This window comes from Schistocerca cancellata, chromosome 9 (assembly GCF_023864275.1).
Source record: "Schistocerca cancellata isolate TAMUIC-IGC-003103 chromosome 9, iqSchCanc2.1, whole genome shotgun sequence".
NCBI lineage: Eukaryota > Metazoa > Arthropoda > Insecta > Orthoptera > Acrididae > Schistocerca > Schistocerca cancellata.
The window spans coordinates 461,810,662-461,834,111 of NC_064634.1; the positions used below are offsets into that span (position 1 = coordinate 461,810,662).

Sequence of the window (23,450 nt, forward strand, 5' to 3'; positions counted from 1 at the left end):
GTTAATGCCACTCCGCCCAGTGTTACTCTTTCTAACAGTGACTGTGTTCGTCCCACAAAAAGTGTGCGTCGACGTCGACGGCAATCCCGTCACGTCGCAAGTGATTCTGTACCAGTGTCTGTTCACCTTGCACAAAACAGTCGCTCTTGTCGTCAGCAGGACAATAAACTCTTTGTAGATTTGGACTTTGCCGGACAAGTGATACCGTTCCAGCTCGATACCGGAGCTGCAGTTTCATTGCTCAATCACGCTACGTACAAACAACTGGGCGCACCGCCGTTGCGTGCCGCAAAAGTTCAGCTCACTAGTTATTCAGGACAGCATATCCCTGTGTTAGGACAGTGCAGCCTTCTTGCAACATACAAGGGACAAACAAAACTTGTGTCGTTTTACGTTCTTCGTTCTTCTGCTGCAGTGAACTTGTTTGGTTTAGATTTATTTCATTTGTTTAACTTGTCTATTGTGAATCAGGTTCTCTCAGTGAACCAGACTGTGCCTTCAGCCAGTGTTTCTAGTCTATGTGAGGAATTTGCAGACATTTTTGCACCGGGCCTTGGTTGCGCTAAGAACTATGAAGCACATTTGGAACTCAAAGTCAACGCGCAACCGAAATATTTCAGAGCGCGCAATGTTCCCCACGCATTGCGTGATGAGGTCGCAAGAACATTAAAAGATTTAGAATCGCAAGGTGTCATTGAACGTGTGCAGGCTTCTCTCTGGGCCTCACCCTTAGTGATTTTGCAAAAACCTTCCGGCAAATTGAGACTTTGCGTGGACTTCAAAGCAACAGTGAATCCACAACTAGTGACTGCTACTTTTCCTTTGCCCCGCCCGGAAGATCTTTTTGACAAACTGTGCCCGGGAAAATATTTTTCAAAGTTGGACCTAGCAGATGCGTACTTGCAAATACCGGTGGACGAAGAATCCCAGCGCGTATTGGTGGTTAACACGCATCTTGGATTGTACAGATTCAAAAGACTGCCATTCGGGTGTGCATCCGCCCCTGCATTGTTTCAGCAATATTTACAAACTATTTGTGCGTCGGTCCCTACTGCAGCAAACTATCTGGACGATATAGTGATCTCCGGAAAGACAGAAGCGGAACATTTACAAAATCTCCGGACATTATTTCAGGTCTTGCGACAGAATGGTCTTCGTTTGAGGAAGGACAAATGTGTGTTTTTTGCTCGTGACTTGCCATATCTGGGACATGTAATCAATGCTCAAGGCATACATCCGAGTCCAGAGCACCTCCGTGCCATACAGGACTTGCCTTCGCCGCAAAATGTGAAGCAGCTACAGAGTGTGTTGGGAAAAATTAATTATTATCATCGCTTTCTGCGCAATGCCTCTTCCATTTCAGCTCCGCTTCATCGCTTACGCCGTAAAGGTGTTCCGTTCGTCTGGTCGACGGAATGCGAACGCGCCTTTCGCCAATTGAAATCGGCGTTGCTTTCAAATACTTGCCTTACGCCATTCGATCCCCAGAAACCCCTTTTGTTGATGGTAGATGCATCGGATTTCGGGATCGGTGCTGTGCTTGCGCACAAAGATGGTTCGCATGATCGCCCTATTGCCTTTGCGTCCAAATTGCTCTCGTCAGCGCAAAGAAATTATTCCCAGATAGAGAAAGAAGCTTTGGCTCTCGTGTTTGGTGTTACGAAGTTTCACGATTTCTTGTATGGTCGTCACTTTACCATCATTACAGACCACAAACCTTTGACATCGCTTTTTCATCCGAACAAGCCTGTACCTCCACGTACAGCGCAGAAATTCATTCGCTGGTCTATTTTCCTCTCGCAGTACCGCTACGATATCTTGTACCGGTCCACTGCTAAGCACGGCAACGCTGATGCGTTGTCCCGTTTGCCTGTTGCCGAGGATAAAGCATTCGATTCTTCCGAACTTGCTTGCATGTTCATTGATGCGGAAACCGATGACGTGGTCGAATCGTTTCCGATTGATTTTCGTCGTGTAGCTACAGCCACAGCTGCTGACCCTGTCCTTGCTACCGTTTTGCGTTTTGTTGCTACACGATGGCCCTTGTCGAAGTCACGGATCGAGGATCCGTTGGTTCGCAGATTTTTTGCTCACAAGGAGAGACTTTTGTACGACGTGGTGTTTTGTTGTTGCGTTCTGATAATGATCAGTCTAGGGTCGTGGTCCCACGTTCGTTACAGTCATCTGTCTTAAAGCTTCTCCACCAAGGACATTGGGGTATAGTGCGTACGAAACAACTTGCTCGTCAGCACTGTACTTGGTTCGGAATCGATGCTGCGATTACGAATATGTGCTCTTCTTGCATGGCGTGTGCCGAACAACAATCCGCACCGCCGCGGAAATTCTTTGCTTGGCCAAAAGCCACTTCCCCATGGCAACGCTTACACATAGATTTTGCTGGTCCATTCTGGAATGCTCGATGGTTGGTTGTTGTCGATTCCTTCAGTAATTTTCCTTTTGTTGTCCGGATGTCTTCCACGACGTCATCTGCCACCATCCAAGCGTTGTCTGCTATCTTTTGCATTGAAGGTCTTCCACAGACTATTGTTTCCGACAATGGCCCACAATTCATGTCCGCAGAATTTCAGTCATTCTGCAAGGCCAATGGTATTCAACATCTGACATCCGCGCCGTTTTCGCCTCAGTCAAACGGTGCCGCGGAACGTTTGGTCCGGACTTTCAAGTCACAGATGTTGAAGTTGAAAGAGTCGCATTCTCGGGAGGACGCGTTGTTGCTCTTTTTGTCTTCGTATCGCTCTCAGACCCGCGATGGTCGCTCGCCGGCTGAGTTGCTTCACGGTCGTCCTCATCGAACCTTGATGTCTTTGCTGCATCCGCCGCATCAGGTTCCTGTGCAGCGGCAGACTCCTGCTTTTGCTCCAGGCGACGTGGTATTCTATCGCAACTATCGCGGTTCACGGCGTTGGCTCGCAGGGCGCATTCTTCGCTGCCTCGGCCGCGCGATGTATTTGGTTTTGGGGGCCTCTGGTGAGGTGCGTCGGCATCTCAATCAGCTGCGCCTCTGTCGTCGCCTGGGTTCTGCCGCTCCCCGTCTGCTTTCAGCGACGGAGCCGTCCGGTCAGCGCCCTGGGGACCCATCTACTGGCTCGCCTCATCCCCAGGTGTTACCGACGATGCCTTCCATTTTGCCTCATGGCGTCGCGCAGCCGCCGTCGCCGCAGCAGCCGCCGCCGACGCCGCCCGCAGTGGACGCTTCGCTGCAGCCGCCAACCGCCTCCCTGGGTCACGCGCCGCCGATCGCTTCCCGTGACCAGCTGTCCTCCGCCATGGAACACTTGCCCGCTCCGGACCACATGGCGTCATCGCGAGTCGGATACCCCGACGCAATGGAGGTCGACCCTGTCTCATTACGGGCGCATACGCCGCATGTTGACGTGCACCCTGGAGTAGGTTTCCAGGCGTTTCCTAGCTCCCCTCGGACCGAATGGCCGGGTGCGGGTGGCACAGCCTCGCCTGTTGTTAGGCTCCCCACCTCGTCGCATACGTCAACATGGGGCCCTCCCCACGGCGGGCGGAAGCCTTATAACACGACCGTTCGCCGATTTGCGGGGGAGGAATGTGGTGTCACCGCCAGACACCACACTTGCTAGGTGGTAGCTTAAATCGGCCGCGGTCCATTAGTACGTGTCGGACCCGCGTGTCGCCACTGTCAGTACTTGCAGACCTAGCGCCACCACATGGCAGGTCTAGAAAGACGGACTAGCACTCGCCCCAGTTGTACGGACGACATTGCTAGCGACTAGACGTACGAGGCCTTCCTCTCATTTGCCGAGAGACAGTTAGAATAGCCTTCAGCTAAGCACATGACTACGACCTAGCAAGGCGCCATTAGCCTTACCTACTTTGAGAGTTATAGTATAAATGTCTCAAGAAGAACGCTGTATTCATCAGAGAATAAAAGTTAAGTATAAAGCAACTACGTACTTTTCTTGCTACCATTCAACAGTTATCCTGTTTCAGACTTAACGCAGGACGGCGTGAGTTGACGCGTGCCCTATTCGGCCCCTTCATAATAACACTGTGTCGGCACTTCTGTCGACACATAACAGAGGCAATGAGCATTATTCGGAGGTTGACTGCTGACGTTCCGAGAGGGTACGTTTGAGACGAGCCACACACGTCACTTCCTCAGCCGTCACAATAAACGAGCACGAACAGATCACAGCAGACGGAGATCATATGAAGCTTTACATACAATGTTCTACCCGAGTTCCATTCGTAAAAGGGTTGGGGGAGGGAGGAGGGAAGACAGTGATACCAGGAGTACCATCCACCACACACCGCTTGATGAATTGCGCAATGTACGAGTAGATGTCCGCGTACAACTACTCCGCCACAAGGAACTGTGCAACCGCGGCACGATTCTTTCGTCATCCAAGTTAGCGTACGTACGATTACATGCTGAATTAAAGTATAAGTAGCCCGCCTGGTTGGCCGTGCCGTCTAAAGCACGGCTTTCCGGGCGGGAAGGAGCGCCTGGTCCCCGGCACGAGTCCTCCCGGGCGGATCTGTGTCGAGGTCCGGTGAGCCGGCCAGTCTGTGGATGGTTTTTAGGCGGTTTTCCATCTGCCTCGGCGAATGCGGGCTGGTTCCCCTTATTCCGCCTCAGCTACACTATGTCGGCGAATACTGCGCAAACAAGTTCTCCACGTACGCGTACACCACCATTACCACAAAGGGGTTACACTCGTCTGGTGTGAGACATTCCCCTGGGGGGGGTCCACCGGGGGCCGAACCGCACAATAACCCTGGGTTCGGTGTGGGGCGGTGGAGGGATGAAGTGGACTGCGGTAGTCGTCGTGGGGTTGCGGACCACTGCGACTGCGGCGGGGACGGAGCCTCTCCGTCGTTTCTAGGTCCCCGGTTAACATAACATAAAGTAGAACTATCTTAAAGGAGGAGGAGTAATTTGGCTTGTGCAAGTGGTGGTTACCTTAAACGGCTCGAAGAGCGTGTGGTAGGCCTCCTCGAGCTCCGGGTCGAACTTGACGGGCCGCATCTGGTAGATGATGTAGACCAGCTGGCCCATGTTGAGCAGCATGAAGCTGAAGTTCCAGGAGAAGACGTCGGGCGCGCAGATCACGTTCCACGCCCAGAACGAGAACAGCATGAAGCCTGCAGCATGGCAGCACAACACTGTCACTCTCTCTGGACTAGGCTATGCGCAGGGTCATCCGTAAGACGAGTTCCCGCACTAGCAGGAGTTGGAGCTACACATAACGATATCATATACGAGGGACATTCAGTAAGCAATTCAACATACCGGGTGATCAAGAAGTCAGTATAAATTCGAAAACTTAATAAACCACGGAATAATGTAGATAAAGAGGTAAAAATTGACACACATGCTTGGAATGACATGGGGTTTTATTAGAACCCCCCAAAAAAGTTCACAAAATGTCCGACAGATGGCGTTGGATAGAAAAACTGCTACTGTGACGGGTGAGAGGTACGCCGATATGTTACAGAATCGCATCATCCCCAGCCTGGCTGATAAACACCTGCTGGAACGTACTATGTTTATGCAGGATGGCGCTCCACCCCATATTGCTAGACGCGTGAAGGATCTCTTGCGTGCGTCGTTTGGTGATGATAGTGTGCTCAGCCACGACTGTCGTCATGCTTGGCCTCCCAGGTCCCCAGACCTCAGTCCGTGCGATTATTGGCTTTAGAGTTACCTGAAGTCGCAAGTGTATCGTGATCGACCGACATCTCTAGGGATGCTGAAAGACAACATCCGACGCCAATGCCTCACCATAACTCCGGACATGCTTTACAGTGCTGTTCACAACATTATTCCTCAACTACAGCTATTGCTGAGGAATGATGGTGGACATATTGAGCATTTCCAGTAAAGAACAATATCTTTGCTTTGTCTTACTTTGTTATGCTAATTATTGCTATTCTGATCAGATGAAGCGCCATCTGTCGGACATTTTTTGAACATTTTTTTTTGTTCTAATAAAATCCAATGTCATTCCAAGCATGTGTGTCAATTTGTACCTCTCTATCTACATTATTCTGTGAGTTATTCAGTTTTCAAATTTATACTGACTTTTTGATCACCCGGTTTACGAGGGTGAGTCAAATGAAAGCCTTAAATTTGTAATAACAAATCGAAATTTCGCGCTGTTATCCTGTAAGTTGGTAAGCGTGCTACAAACAGCGTGCAGAATGGCCTGTAGGTGGCAGCATAGTGCAGATGCACACATACCGTCGCAGTATCAGTATAAAGATGGCCGCCCCACTTGCGACTTGCACCAGGGAAGAACAGCGTTCTGTTATTGGGTTTTTGCGTAGTGAAGGTGTGAAACCTATTGAAATTCATCGAAGAATGAAGGTTCAGTACGGTGATGCGTGTTTGTCACAGCAGCAAGCTACGAATGGAGTAGGAAGTTCGCAAATGGTGTGACTTCAGTTGAAGATGCTCCCCATGCAGGTCAGGCACAACGAGTTGTGACTCTACAGAACATTATAGCAGTTGAAGCTATAGTGAAGGAAAACCGCCGGGTGACACTGAATGGCATTGCAGATGCTTACAGATTAGTCATGGGTCTGCACACCATATTGTGCATGATGTGCTCCAGTTTCACAAAGTGTCTGCAAGATGGGTGCCACAGCATCTGACTCCTGAAATGAGAGTACGACGTGTTGATGCTTGTGAAGAACTTCTTGGGCGCTTTGAACGAGAAGGTGATGGCTTCCTTGCAAGAATCGTTACTGAGAAGGAAACCTGGGTTCACTTTCGCCAACCGGAAACGAAGAGAGCGAGCAAGGAATGGCACCATTCCTCATCATCAAAACCAAAGAAGTTTCGAACAGAACCATCAGCAGGGAAGGTTATGCTGACTCCCTTTTGGGACGAAAAAGGCGTCATTTTGCAGAATTACATACCACTGTCACCAGTGCATTATACACAGATCTCCTAAAAATTCATCTGCGGCCTGCAATCAAATCAAAGCGACGTGGATTGCTGTCAGCAGGTGTCCTTTTTGCAACATGAAAATGCAAGGCCCCACGCCGCCCGTACAACAGTTGCAACAATCACAGACCTGCATTTTGAGTGTCTTCCTCATCCACCATACTCACCATACCTTGCCCCAAGTGATTTCCATATGTTTGGACCACTCAAAGGCGCAACGAGAGGAAAGAAGTTCCGTTCTGATGAAGAGGTACGCCACGCGGTGCATGAGTGGTTGCGCGGACTACCAAAAGAATTTTTTTCTAAAAGAATTTATGCACTTTGTAAGCGCTGGAGGACTTGCATTGAGCTTGGGGGAGATTATGTTGAAAAGTTTTGTACCACTTCTGCACAAAAAATTATATTTAAAAAATATTTTAGGTTTTCATTTGACTCACCCTCGTATTTTTTCTGAAACTAGGTTGGTTACATTCAGTATTCCAATACACCATATTATTTCCCACTCTTTTGCCTACAGATGCCTTTTCTCTTTTCTTTTTTTTTCCACAAAATCTCCGTTCAGTGCGACGGCCTTACGCCACCTTACTGGGAGGACCTTTCTACCCGCATGGTACCACTCTATTGGTCGACGTCGAAACCAGAGTCCTACTGCTTCAATGACCTGCATTGCTTACAGTGGGATGCATCCTTCATTGGGCTAAACAGATGGCAGTCGGACTGTGTGAGGCATGGGACGGATTTGTGTGAGACCTCGCCTTATCATGGAGAAGGAGAAGTTCGTTTACGTTTTTGTGGCGAAGAACACACTGAAATCGTTTCTTCAATTTCATGAGCGCACCACAATACACTTTAGAGCTGATCGTTGCTCCATGAAGGAGGACATAAGAATAAGCTTTCGTAGTTTCAGAAGACTGTCGCCGTTACTTTACCGGCCGAGGGGCCGGATTTGATTTTTTCTTCGGAGGAGAGATGGTGTGGCACCACTCCCTGGATTGTGGTTGCCGGCCGTTGTGGCCGAGCGGTTCTAGGAGCTTCGGTCCGGAATCACGCGGCTGCTACGGTCGCAGGTTCGAATCCTGCCTCGGGCATAGATGTGTGTGCTATCCTTAGGTTAGTTAGGTTTAAGTAGTTCTAAGTCTAGGGGACTGATAACCTCAGCTGTTAAGTCCCACAGTGCTTAGAACCATTGGAACCATTTGATTGAGGTTTTGTTTCCAATTCGAAGTGGTGAACCCATGTTCATTGCCTGTGACGATGTTCGACGATCAGCCTCATTACGTGCAAGCAATTCCTTGCTGTTTACGGTCTTCTGTAAGGCTGCGGGGAACCCAGCGTGTACACACCTTTGAGTAACCCATCTGGTGGACAAGTGTGTCATACCTATTAACTGAGAAGCCCAGTTGATTGCGATCCGTCGATCACCTCGAATGAGAGTGTCCGCACGTTCCAACATTGCAGGAGTCACAGCTGTGTGCGGCCGGCCAGCAAGCGGGATATCGGACGGGTCTGCGCGACCTCGTTGCGATGATGACTGAAGCCTCGCCCAACGACTCACCCTGCTTTTGTTCATTGCCAGGTCTCTGCAAACATTCTGCAAGAATCTATGAATATCTGCTATGTTCTGGTTAAAGATGGCATTTTGAAGGCTTTGTTACCATCTATCGGAACTTCATGAAATTATAGGGGCAGAAGCGGGAATATTTCATGATGTTCCACTACAAATTCCTCATTTTTTCAACAGAAACTGACCGAGAAATAAATCCGTTTCTTTATTTGTTGTACGCCCCTTGTACGTTTCCGAGCGCACATTGCGAGGTCATTGTACTTCATTTCCCCCTAGTATGGAGTACGAAGGCCGATAGTTTAGCTTTTGTGACGTACACAACTTTATGAACCGCCGAACTGGCCACGATCGAGCCGCAGGTAAGCGGCCACCCGTCGTTAGTGGCGGCTCTGTAAACGCAGGTATGGAACGCACAGTGAACAACAGTCGATCCACGGTTGCAGGACTTGAGAGTCATTTGCCTCGGACACTCCGACCACGGAAACTCGTACACGGCACAGACACCACTAATAACGTGGCCGTACATGACCTGGGAGCACGGTGCACAACGCATTACCTACAGACGTGACGGTGCTCTGCAGTTATCACGCTACCACCAGTGTCTTTACGAGCGCACCGGCTGTTTTATGGGCTGCAATTTGTATGGACCACGAACGAACTAATTTGCTGGTTTGACACGTTTTTTTATAAGAAGTGTCGGTCATGCAGCAGTCACTATAAATCCCAGATACTTTACACACAGCTAATCCTCAGATCCTTTCTAATACGTGTACAAGTTAGCGAAGAGTATGAATGACGTGATACGATAGAATTAATGATGTGATAATACCAGAGGGTTATATTTTAAACCAAAAAAATGTTTATTGAATAATGTTCACACATTCGTGAATGGTGGCCTTATATGTAATTCAGGAACAAATTAAAAAGAATTAAACAGTAATTCAAAAAAAATTGTTCAAATGGCTCTGAGCACTATTGGACTTAACTTCTGAGGTCATCAGTCCCCTAGAACTTAGAACTACTTAAACCTAACTAACCTAAGGACATCACACACATCCATCCCGAGGCAGGATTCGAACCTGCGGCCGTAGCGGTCGTGCGGTTCCAGACTGTAGCGCCTAGAGCCGCTCGGCCGCCCAGGCCGGCAATTAAACAGTAATTAATATATGTAATGCGAGCAGAACATAGAATACAGAAGCACGAGAGAGGAAAGTTCGCTTAACTGCGATGTACTTCACGAAAACCAACACCAACATTCAAACAATCAAAGCGCAGTTTACCACCATCAGTCGAGACGTAAAACAAAATTCATTATCCTGAATACACACGAATGTAAACAACAACCGCAGAAATCAGCTGCAGTTGACAGCTGCCTCAAATGCCCTAACCAAAAATAAAGTTCGTATAGTTACGCAAAGACAATTACCGAAAAATCAGGTCAAATAATGTAAGTCCAGAAAAAAACTGAAGTCCGCACCTAGATCTCACAAAATTATTATAAGTTGAACAAAAAGTTCACAGCGACCAGACAGCAGCACACTCGCCAACTCCGGCCAAGCACAAAAGACACCGACAGAACACAGCGTACACCCAACCACTCTCCGGTAGACACCTTTTGTGACGTCACTCATTACCGAAGCCAACTCAGACACTTAAACAATGACCACCAATCCAGATTAAAGCTAGTTGTAGATGCACATAACATACTAGAAAACGGAGAAAATTACTGCAGTCATTTTGCAGCCTCTCGTTGAATTAACGATACAGTATTAAACAAGTTGTTAACAAAGTTAACAAAGCATCTGGTTTTACGACGTGACAAAAGTTATGTAAAATTAAACACTAACTTGTGGCTACACATCCGCTTGAAAAATTAGATAAGGGTCAGCAAAACTCATTTTGCACTCTTACTGTGGAGGATTTACAATACTGGCATATTTGTATAAAAATTTTAATAAACTCATCTACACTGAAATGCCAAAGAAACTGGTACAGGTATGCGTATTCAAATAAAGAGATACACTATGTGATCAAAAGTAACCGGACATCACAGAAACATACGTTTTTTAAATTAGGTGCATTGTGCTGCCACCTACTGCCAGGTACGCCATATCAGCGACCTCAGTAGTCATTAGACATAGTGAGACAGCAGAATGGGACGCTCCGTGGAACTCACGGACTTTGAATGTGGTCAGGTGATTGGGTGTCACTTGTGTCATACGTATGTACGCGAGATTTCCATATTCCTAAACATCCCTAGGTCCACTGTTTCCGGTGTGATAGTGACGTAGAAACGTGAAGGGACACGTACAGCACAAAAGCGTACAGGTTGACCTCGTCTGTTGACTGACAGAGACAGCCAACAGTTGGAGAGGGTCGTAATGTGTAATAGACAGACACCTATCCAGACCATCACACTAGAATTCCAAACTGCATATGATCCACTGCAAGTACTATGGCAGTTAGGCGGGAGATGAGAAAACGGCCGGCCGAAGTGGCCGTGCGGTTAAAGGCGCTGCAGTCTGGAACCGCAAGACCGCTACGGACGCAGGTTCGAATCCTGCCTCGGGCGTGGATGTTTGTGATGTCCTTAGGTTAGTTAGGTTTAACTAGTTCTAAGTTCTAGGGGACTAATGACCTCAGCAGTTGAGTCCCATAGTGCTCAGAGCCATTTGAACCAATTTGATGAGAAAACGTGGATTTCATGATCGAGCGGCTGGTCATAAGCCACACATGCCGGTAAATGCCAAACGACACCTCGCTTAGTGTAAGGAGCGTCAACATTGAACGATTGAACAGTGGAAAAACGTTGTGTGGAGTACGAATCACGGTACATTATGTGGCGATACGACGGCAGGGTGTGGGTATGGCGAATGCCCGGTGATCGTCATCTGCCAGCGTGTGTAGTGCCAACAGTAAAATTCGGAGGAGGTGGTGTTATGGTGTTGTGTTTTTCATGGAGAGGGCTTGCCCCTCTTGTTGTTTTGCGTGGCACTATACAGCACAGGCCTACACTGATGTTTTAAGCACCTTCTTGCTTCCCACTGAAGAGCAATTCGGGGATGGTGATTGCATCTTTCAATACGATTGAGCGCCTGTTCATAATTCAAGGACTGTGACGGAGTGGCTGTACGACAAATCCCTGAAATGGACTGGCCTGCACACAGTCCTGACCTGAATCCTATAGAACACCTTTGGGATGTTTTGGAACGCCGACTTCGTGCCAGGCCTAACCGACCGAGATCAATACCTCTGCTCAGTGCAGCACTCCGTGAAGAATTGGCTGCCATTCCTCAAGAAACCTTCCAGCACGATTCAAGGTATGCCTGCGAGAGTGGAAGCTAAGGGTGGGCCTGTTCATATTGAATTCCACCATTACCGATGGAGGGCGCCACGAACTTGTAAGTCATTTTCAGCCAGGTGTCCGGATACTTTTGATCACATAGTGTACGTAAACAGGCAGAACACGTTGCTGCGGTTGCTAACGCCTATATAAAACAACAAGTGCCTGGCGTAGTTGTTAGATCGGTTACCGCTGCTGCAATGGCAAGTTATTAAGATTTAGGTGAGTTTGAACATTGTGTTACAGTCGGCGCACGAGCGACGGGACCCAACATCTCCGAGGTAACGATGAAGTGGGGATTTTCCCATTTGACGAATGTAACGTAAATATCAGGAATTCGTCGAAACATCAAATCTCGGACATCGCTGCAGCCGGAAAGAAAACCCTGCAAGAAAGGGTCCAACAACGGCTGAAGAGAATCGTTCAACGTGCCAGGAGCGCAACCTTTTCGCAAATTGCTGCAGATTTCAATGCTGAGCCGTCAACAAGTGTCAGCGTCCGAAGCGTTCAATGAAACGGGCTTTCGGAGCGGAAGGCCCACTCGTGTACCCTTGATGACTGCACGACACAAATCTTTCCGCCTCGTCTGGGCCCGTCAACAGCGACATTAGACTGTTGATGACTGGAAATGTGTTGCCTACTGGGACGAATCTCGTTTCAAATTGTATCGAGTGGATGGACGTGTGCGGAGACGTCCATGTACCCGGCATGTCAAGCTGGTGGAGCCTCAGTAATGGTGCAAGGGGGGAGGGGGGGCTCAGTAGGAGTGATATGGGAACCCCGACACGTCTGGATACGACTCTGATAGTTAACACGTACGTAATTTCCTGCTTCTGACCTGCATCCATTCATGCTCATTATGCATTCTGACGGACTTGGGCAATTACAGCAGGCCAATGAAGTACTCTAAACGTCCAGAATTGCTACAGAATGGCTGCGGGAACACTCTTCTGAGTTTAAACACTTCCGCTGCCCACCAAACTCCCGTGACATGAATGTTACAGAGCATATCTGGGATGCCTTGCGGCATGCTGTTCAGAAGAGACCCCCACCCCCTCGAACTCTAACGGATTTATGGACAATCCTGCAGGATTCATGGTGTCATCTCTCTCCAGCAGTACTTCAGACATTAATCGAGTCCATGCCACGTCGTGTTGCGGCACTTCTGCGTGGTCGCTGAAGCCCTACATTGTATTAGGTGGGCGGACCACTTTCTTTGGCTGTTCAGTGAGTAACTAACGATATGCATGACTGATTCGAAAAGTAGGTTATTGTATTGTTAACTGATGCTGTAAGTTTTCACATGATGCGTCATATCATCAGTTTTCCCCAAATGATTAGTTGCTATTAATTTTGTAATCTATCATAATTATTGAAAACAATTCCAATTTTCTTAATATTAATCCTAGAATTTTGTTTGAAGTTACAACATCGGCACGATTGTTGTGACCTACTTGGTTCTTCTCTATCACATTTGTGGGTTCCGTAACGTAGCTTCCTTAAAAATATTTAAGGGGCAGTCAAATGAAAACGAGACATCCGGAAAAAAGTAAGTGGTTTGCATTTCATTTTAAAAGAAATTGGAATAATTGTTAATACATTTACCGCACTATAAGACAAGACGGCCTATGCCGGTATGGAAAAATGTGTACCGTTGCCCACAGAGCCGTGATTGTAGCGAGGCGCGCACCTCTTCGTCCGAAGCAAACCGACGACCACAAATCTCTTTCTCGAGAGCTCCAAAAATATGGAAACTGCATGGAGAGATATCGGGACTGAATGGAGGATGTGTAAGGGCTTCTCAGCGGAACCTCTGCAGTGTACTCGACACGACCTGGGCAAGATGCGGGCGGGCGTCCGCCAACATTTCGTGGGCGTTTGGACTTGATGGTACATCTCAGTTAACGCATAGCGGCAGTGGACACGTTACAGTAACTGAAGCGAGGCACGAAGTGCAAACTACCAAAAATGGCGTCGGGCGGCAACATTCTGCTGCAGAACATGGTGCAGAGGTTGTGTCGACAGCGCTGCAGATACTTCGCTGGGAATCCCTTACAGATGCCGGCAGAAAGTTTCTGATCGGCAGACTCTGAGCGAGTGTCGTGTTTTCAGCACCAAACCTCTGGCAATGTCCGCAGCTCGTGGTCGTGCGGTAGCGTTCTCGCTTCCCACGCCCGGGTTCCCGGGTTCGATTCCCGGCGGGGACAGGGATTTTCTCTGCCTCGTGATGACTGGGTGTTGTGTGATGTCCTTAGGTTAGTTAGGTTTAAGTAGTTCTAAGTTCTAGGGGACTGATGACCATAGATGTTAAGTCCCATAGTGCTCAGAGCCATTTGAACCTCTGGCAATGACTCACTAAGCAAGTGCACGCGACACTGTTTATGGTGATCCGTCAGTCTGATGGGCGCGTTAAGCTTGGCGGCCCCCTTGTGGGAGTAAGCTGCGTACCGACGTCGGGTTCCACCCTCTCCTTTCCCCCATCATCATTACACAACACAAACATTACATTCCCCTCCACTCTATGCACACACACACAGACACATTTAGTATTACAAATACAGGGTGTTTCCATAAGAGTGTGAAAAAATGTAATAGGACATCGAGAATCCTCCTCTGAATAATTTGAGGTAGGGAACTTGGGATCGGAGAAGCCAGATTAGGGAGATACTGAAAGTAAACTTGTCTGCCGCTTTGTCTAGTATTACTGTTTTCCAGCTTATTTACAACCGACATGAGTACAAGTTTACACGTACTGTGCTGTTGATTTAGATGTTCATTCTTTGTTTCTACCTTGCAGGACGGTCGCGAGTTTGTGGTGCACCTGCCTGATGTCGGCTCCGGGCGCTGCTCGTCGCATTGCTCTGGTGCCTGTTTTCGCGGACAGACCATTTCCTCGAGGCCATCTCGAACAACGCTCTCCATTGGAAGTGTAAGTGGTTTTGGTGCCTTCGTTTCATGGAACCAATTGCGTTGTAGCGACTGTCACTTGGTTGGTTGGTTGCCCTAATGTAGGGGTATGTGTTGTTGAAGTAAGAGCAGCCGGCAAGGTGTGTGATCGCATGGAGACCAGCAGTTGTGGCCGAGCGGTTCTAGGCGTTTCAGTCTGGAACTGCGCGACCGCTACGGTCGCGTTCGAATCCTGCCTCGGGCATGGATGTGTGTGTTGTCCTTAGGTTAGTTAGGTTTAAGTACAGGGCTATTACAAATGATTGAAGCGATTTCATGAATTCACTGTAGCTCCATTCATTGACATATGGTCACGACACACTACAGATAAGTAGAAAAACTCATACAGTTTTGTTCGGCTGAAGCCGCACTTCAGGTTTCTGCCGCCAGAGCGCTCGAGAGCGCAGTGAGATAAAATGGCGACAGGAGCCGAGAAAGCGTATGTCGTGCTTGAAATGCACTCACATCAGTCAGTCATAACATTGCAACGACACTTAAGGACGAAGTTCAACAAAGATCCACCAACTGCTAACTCCATTCGGCGATGGTATGCGCAGTTTAAAGCTTCTGGATGCCTCTGTAAGGGGAAATCAACGGGTCGGCCTGCAGTGAGCGAAGAAACGGTTGAACGCGTGCGGGCAAGTTTCACGCGCGGCACGCGGAAGTCGACGAATAAAGCAAGCAGGGAGCTAAACGTACCACATCCGACGGTTTGGTAAATCTTACGGAAAAGGCTAAAGCAGAAGCCTTACCGTTTACAATTGCTACAAGCCCTGACACCCGATGACAAAGTCAAACGCTTTGAATTTTCGGCGCGGTTGCAACAGCTCATGGAAGAGGATGCGTTCAGTGCGAAATTTGTTTTCAGTGATGAAGCAACATTTTTTCTTAATGGTGAAGTGAACAGACACAATGTGCGAATCTTGGCGGTAGAGAATCCTCACGCATTCGTGCAGCAAATTCGCAATTCACCAAAAGTTAACGTGTTTTGTGCAATCTCACGGTTTAAAGATTACGGTCCCTTTCTCTTCTGCGAAAAAAACGTTACAGGACACGTGTATCTGGACATGCTGGAAAATTGGCTCATGCCACAACTGGAGACCGGCAGCGCCGACTTCATCTTTCAACAGGATGGTGCTCCACCGCACTTCCATCATGATGTTCGGCATTTCTGAAACAGGAGATTGGAAAACCGATGGATCGGTCGTGGTGGAGATCATGATCAGCAATTCATGTCATGGCCTCCACGCTCTCCCGACTTAACCCCATGCGATTTCTTTCTGTGGGGTTATGTGAAAGATTCAGTGTTTAAACCTCCTCTACCAAGAAACGTGCCAGAACTGCGAGCTCGCATCAACGATGCTTTCGAACTCATTGATGGGGACATGCTGCGCCGAGTGTGGGAGGAACTTGATTATCGGCTTGATGTCTGCCGAATCACTAAAGGGGCACATATCGAACATTTGTGAATGCCTAAAAAAACTTTTTGAGTTTTTGTATGTGTGTGCAAAGTTATTGTAGAGCTGTGAAATCGCTTCAATCATTTGTAATAACCCTGTAATTCTAAGTTCTAGGGGACTGATGACCTCAGACGTTGAGTCCCATAGTGCTCAGAGCCATTTGATCCATTTTGAACCAGCTGTCACGACTCCCTTTAAGGAAATCAGCGTCTCCAAAAGATGTAGTAACTGTAAGGTATTGAAGATATTAGGTCACACACTAGTTGTAATTTTCTGCACATTGGGAGTTACATTGCAGACTTATCCAAGGAAATTAAAGTGCACCAAACCTAGTTTGTGGTGATGTTGTGCATTTGAATAAAATAATATTATCTTCAAATTATTTCCATTTCATCTTTGTACACATTGTCGGCCTTAAAGTCTGATACTATTTTATAACATTGCATTTGTGTTCAAGTCTTAGTTTAAATGTTTGCAGCATTGATATTGCTGCAAAATTTAAGTCGTTTTATTGAAAGCACTTATTGGTTCTTTTAAAACTTATATTATTATTTATTGATCTCTTATATTAATTGATGTTTGCTTGTTTGCCGTGTTTTCTGCGGTCTGTTTGTGTTCCAGTTTCTGCGAGTTGGGGTGTGCGGGAGCGGCGACACGTTCCGTTTCGGTGCACAGAAGCTGTGACGTGCCGTCTAAGGGGAAGTGACTCACGGTTGGTCCCCGGCGTTTAGGTGTTGTTTTGGACGGCTGGTCTGCTGCTTCTGGCATTTTAAGTCAAGTCACCTTTTGACCAGGGCAGCCTGGCGTCACTGCCCGTTTGGTGGTTATTGAACCTATTTTATCATCATCATCATCATCATCATCATTTAAGACTGATTATGCCTTTCAGCGTTCAGTCTGGAGCATAGCCCCCCTGATACAGTTCCTCCATGATCCCCTATTCGGTGCTAACATTGGTGCCTCTTCTGAAGTTAAACCTATTACTTCAAAATCATTCTTAACCGAATCCAGGTACCTTCTCCTCGGTCTGCCCCGACTCCTCCTACCCTCTACTGCTGAATCCATGAGTCTCTTGGGTAACCTTGCTTCTCCCATGCGTGTGACATGACCCCACCATCTAAGCCTGTTCGCCCTGACTGCTACATCTATAGAGTTCATTCCCAGTTTTTCTTTGATTTCCTCATTGTGGACACCTTCCTGCCATTGTTCCCATCTACTAGTACCTGCAATCATCCTAGCTACTTTCATATCCGTAACCTCAACCTTGTTGATAAGGTAACCTGAATCCACCCAGCTTTCGCTCCCATACAACAAAGTTGGTCGAAAGATTGAACGGTGCACAGATAACTTTGTCTTGGTACTGACTTCCTTCTTGCAGAAGAGAGTACATCGTAGCTGAGCACTCACTGCATTAGCTTTGCTACACCTCGCTTCCAGTTCTTTCACTATGTTGCCATCCTGTGAGAATATGCATATTTTATATATATGTAAAAAAAGGGAGGGTTTAATTGCTTGGGAATCAATTGCATTAATTAGCTTGTTGTGCTCCTTGTGTTATTTGGGTTCGTAACGAACTGGTGTGCCTTGTAAATCACTTTCATGTTATTGATTATTGCCTTTAAAAAGGGGGGGGAGGGAAACATTATATGTGACACCTTTTAAAATCACCTTCAGATTGTAATTTGTTTCTTAAGTATTGAAATCTCCAATAAGTACATTTGACATTGTCTTAAAAAGGGCCACGTGTTGATTGCCTCTAATTTGTTTTGTAAAAGCTATTATTAATAACTGATCTGGTAGTTGCTTTGAGGGGCGATAGTATTAGTGATTGTAAACAAAGAGCTTCATTTGGCCGTATGCCCTATTCCGAATTGTTTCCGAGATAGAAGACATTTAATATCACTTTTGTACGTTTTTCTTGGATAACTCGAAAACTTCATCCTCCAGTGAAAACGTGTCGCAGTACAAAATTAAACTATATTAAATTTCCCACAGGAAAGGTCCTATTCATATTTTTTGTCTAGAACTAATGGTCGCGTCAAGCGAGTTTTTCAACATTCTCGCGCTCTCTTTGCACAAACCATTGTTCAGAATCACTCCTCCAAGCACGCACCTTTCCTGCTGGTTCGCTGGCTCCCCCTGTCTATGGTGATTCTGGTGTGCGTTGTAAATGTGATTAGTTTCTGATTCATTGTGCTACACACCTTCGTAGCATGGCTTCATTCGAGTCATTCTTTCCGGCCATTGCAATTTTTATATTCTTTTGTCGTATGTATGACACACAGTCACGACGTATGGAATGGCGCTTCAAATTGCGAGGGAGCCCATTTTCACTTGCACCGCTTCCAGGGTTCCCTATTAAAGCGGAATGCTTGTGAAGATGAAAATTGTGGGATGTCAGCATATTAGCTGACTTCCAAGAAGAACTTGTTTTCAGCTCTCCTTCCTCCCATCGACTGGGCTTCACGTGTAGCTGTTTTTTACTCCTTTTTCGAATTAGTGTTCCGAGGTCCTGACATGGACGCTTATGACCTTAGTTACTTTTGTGCCCTTAAAGCAAAACAAAGAACAAAGCTCTGCTGGTTCCTGACTGATGTCAAGATACAGTTGAGTCGGATTGGGTAGATGATCAGAGAGCGGTAGACACACAGGGACAGAAGCGGGTGGGCTCAGAGGTAAATTGTGCGGTTTTCGATCGAGCCTCATTTCAGCCTGTTCCACAGTCCTACACATCAGGCGCTGACGCGGCGACAGTGCAGCACCCTACAGCACAGAGGGCAGAGAGAAGGTATGGAGGTTAACGGTCCCAACTGAAGCAATTATTGTTATCGAATCTGAGGTAGCAAGTGCAGTCTGACCGACGACCGCTCTGCGTGGAATGAGCGTGACTCTCCAACTGTACATACTGCCCATACTTTGTGGAACGCAACGTAGGAGGACAGTGCTTGGCAGAGGGTGGTGAGATGTGTGCCAGCTGTCTGTGAAGAAGGCCAGGTACTGCTGGTTCCATTGTCTCTACGCTTATCAGAAACAACTTCCATTCTACAAACCTAAGAAGTGGTTGCATAGAAACTTACGTATTTCTCACAGTATTGCAGGTGTATTGTTGGGGTAATGTGGAGGTGCATTTTCCAGAAATACAGCAACGCTTTTTTAATCCCAAGCTTATATGTTTAGAGACTCATTTTAGTGCAGAATGGCATCGCACTTCTTTATTCTGAATGTCAGAGATTATGCACAGTTTCTGTATTGATAAAAATTTGAATATTTCTAGACAGCTGTTACACCTAACTCATTAAAGGAGAACGTTGATGAAATTGACCGAACATGTTAATTTTCGATTTGCTTTTTTATTTATTGAGAGAACCCTTATACGTTACAAAAGTTTCAATGATGAAATCGCACTGAAAATGCCTGAAAAATAATTAAGTAGGTGACGTGACCTTCCTGCCAAACCCACGTTTCGAAGCAATACTTCAATACAAGCATATGAACTCTTTGGCTTTATAGATCATCTGTATATCTGTTCCGTTGGAATATGGAAAGAGCTTTGGTGGACACAACAGATGCACAAAGAGGACGATACGCATTCTTCAAGTGTATTATGGCAAGGCTATATAATACGGAACCTACCTCGTGTCAGTGACACGAAAAGTGCACTATGGGCTACAAATTTCCATATGGTGTCAACAGATGAACATCTGTGTCACATTAGCTGGTGTAAATATCTACAAGCTCAGAGGAGTAACAACGCCTTCTTTCACAAGGAGAGCCTTCCAAATTGTCTCCCGTCATAGCCTACTTACAGGTTTCTAGCCGATCTTAAACTTCTAAAAAAAAAATGTGTGTTCATGGCAAAACCCAAATAAGTCTCTAAAGTCTCTAAAACATGTCACATTTGGAAACGAAGCCCTAAAATCATATTTTCATTTGCCACAAAATGGTTCAAATGGCTCTGAGTAGTACGGGACTTAACATCTGAGGTCATCAGTCCCCTAGACTTAGAACTACTTAAACCTAACTAAACTAAGGACTTCAAACACATCCGTGCCCGAGGCAGGATTCTAACCGGCGACCGTAGCAGCTGCGCGGTTCCGGACTGAAGCGCCTAGAACCGCTCGCCCACAACGGCGGGCCATTTGCCACAGTCATCAGAGTAGCTTCTTATAATGTTCTTGTATTTGTTGATGGGAATGTAGAGAGGATGAAGCTATTAGAGACAATGGGCTTTAAGATACGGAATTTCACTCAAGACATCAAAAAAATAGATTTACAGCGCCTCTCAGCTCAGTTGAAGCCCTGATAAAGGAAAGAAGGCAAAAAAGAAGAAACAGAAGGGAAAGAGGATCCTGAGTACAAATCTGGGGCCTTCTGAAGAGGTGACGTAAGAAAAAAAGTTAGGTTGAACTTAGCGTCTTTTTTCCTCAGAGTAAATGAAGGCTGCAATTATGACATTTTGTTTCTACAAAAACAGTAAGTGTTGTGACAAGAATAAATTTTGAAATTCTGAATGTAAGCTAAGATATGCTGCAAAGCGCTTGGAATTTTGTACGAATTTTATCATATGAGTTTCATTCAAATGAAACCTGGTCAGTGCGTCTACCTTTGCCTTACGCGTAAGGTGGCACCACGTAACTGCGGCTATGGTGGCGCCATCTATTGGTAGAGAGACGGACGCGTGCGCACCGTTTCATGTTGCATAGCGCCAGTGTGGTTTCACGCCGAAGAGAAGGTCGTCCACCACCGAAGATTTAGGCGAAAAGTAGGAACAACCAAGAGTAATCCGATTTTTGGCGGCGGACGGAGTTGAAAGCCGTCAAATGTATCGACGGATGAAGGCTGTGTACGGTGAGTACAGTCTGAGTTGTTCAACTGTTGTGGAATGGCGCAAACGATTCCTTGAGGGGCGCGCGAGGGATGATCGTCCTGGACAGGCTCATCGTGTCATCACACCGGAAGTGGTTGCGGAAGTGAATGCTTGGACAACCGCAGAATCACCGTGGACGAGATCCATCGTTTACTGGGCATCAACATTTGAACTTTCTAAAAATCTGTGCGCAGTGGATTCCCCACCAAATGACCGCCGAACAGCGAAATACCCGAATGGCGCTGTATTTGAGTCATCTGCAACGTTATCATGAGGAGGAATACGGCTTTCTGTCGCTTATTGTCACAGGTGACGAAACATGGTGTTACCATTTTGAACCTGAAAGCAAGCGTCAGTGCAAGCTGTGGAAACATGCGACTTCACCACTCCAGAGAAATCAAACGCCGTGCACGCCAGTTCTGGCCCACTGCTTGTCGAGATCCTGGAACGGGGGACCACGATCAGTGCTCAGCGTTATCAAGGTACTGTACAGTATCTCAGACGAGCCATCAAATCGAAACGCTGAGGCATGTTGTCCAGTGAAGTTATCCCCCTGAGCGATAATGCCCGCCCACACACGGCCAATGCGGTGAAGACGGCAGTGCAACTTTTGTGGCGGCGTTCGTAGCGACAAACAATTCGCTGTAGAAACGGCTTACGAAGTCACTGCCACACTTTTAATAGCGGGCCGACCGGTCCGCTGGAACAGTGAACAGATAGATGAAAACCCAAACACTCTGATTAAATAAAAGTCGGTACTTATCTTTATTAACGAAGATACAGTAGTGAACTCCGTGTCTACAGAAATCTGTCTGGTTCGAGTCGGAGCGGCTAGGTCAGCGTCGGCTGACGACAAACAACAACTCTGCTGCGATGAACACACAACTGACTAGCAAGTACACAATTCGGTGGCGAGTATACAACTGAGCGGCGAATACAGAACTGTCCTAGCGCTCGCGACTCCAGCGCTTAAGAAACCAGAAGCCAGCGGTGGCGCGCGCAGACTTGCGGCGATTTCCTGTCTCGCTGGCGCTGCTTATGCGGACGGCGTCCGGACTTTGATGCTGCCAACCTTTTGGCAGCGGGCTCGGGTGGCATTACTGGCTAGGATATAACAGCAACAGTTTCGGGGGGGGGGGGGGGGGGGGGGAACTGAAACATCCACCATACAGTCCCGACCCTTCACCGTGTGACTTTCATGTGTTTGGACCTCTAAAACAAGCTATGCGCGGACATCGATTCGCAACGGACGACGAAATGTGTGACTGGATCCAGGCCTGGATCCGACAGCAGACTACTAGATTCTTGAAGGATGGAATCGACCGGCTAGTGTCGCAATTCGGTAAATGTTCCAACAGTTTTGGCGACTATTTTTGAGTATGTGTACTGTGTATAAGTACATTTTTGAGTTAATAAAATCGTTACCGTTACTTTACACTAGTGACCAGGTTGCATTTGAATGCCCCTTATACTTGCGGAATAATAATTAAAATTATACTTTCGATATCTTAAAAAAAAAACTCATGAGAGAAGGTTATTATATGCAAAGGGATTAAACAGGGCGAACCTCTCCAATACTTTCTGAGAAAGAGGTGCGTATATTATTTCTTGAAAATAAAATTTTTAAATTCCATAAACAGAGAGAAATATATACAGGGTGGTTGGTCCAGTGATAGTGACTGAGCCAAATATCTCACGATACAAGCGTCAAACGAAAAAACTGCAAAGAACGAAATTTGTCTAGCTTGAAGGGGGAAACGAGATGGCGCTATGGTTGGTCCGCTAGATGGCGCTGCCATATGTCAAACGGATATCAACTGCGTTTTTTTTTTAAATAGGAACCCTCATTTTTATTACATATTCGTGTAGTACGTTTTTTAAATTAAAATACAGAACGTAGGTACGTTTAAACATTTTATTTCGGTTGTTCCAATGTGATACATGTACCTTTGTGAACTTATCATTTCTGAGAACGCATGCTGTTACAGCGTGATTACCTGTAAATGCCACATTAATGCAATAAACGCTCAAAATGATGTCCGTCAACCTTATTGCATTTGGCAATAGGTGTAACGAAATTCCTCTCAACAGCGAGTAGTTCGCCTTCCGTAATGTTCGCACATGCGTTGAAAATGCGCTGACGTATGTTTTCAGGCGTTGTCGGTGGATCACGATAGCAAATATCCTTCAACTTTCCCCACAGAAAGGAATCCTGGGACGTCAGATCCGGTGAACGTGCGGTCCATGGTGTGGTGCTTCGACGACCAATCCACCTGTCATGAAATATGCTACTCAATACTGCTTCAACCGCACGCGAGCTATGTGCC

The 23,450-nt window shown here is 46.9% G+C and overlaps 1 protein-coding gene across 1 annotated transcript in view; it reads right to left on the minus strand.

The window, feature by feature from the left end:
- The window catches only part of LOC126101499 (popeye domain-containing protein 3-like), a 244,083-nt gene that overhangs the window by 114,882 nt on the left and 105,751 nt on the right, over positions 1 to 23,450 (minus strand). Inside the window, exon 3 of the mRNA XM_049912144.1 lies at positions 4,955 to 5,136. Coding sequence (XP_049768101.1) covers positions 4,955 to 5,136 — 182 coding nt within the window. The remainder of the gene's footprint in view (positions 1 to 4,954; positions 5,137 to 23,450) is intronic.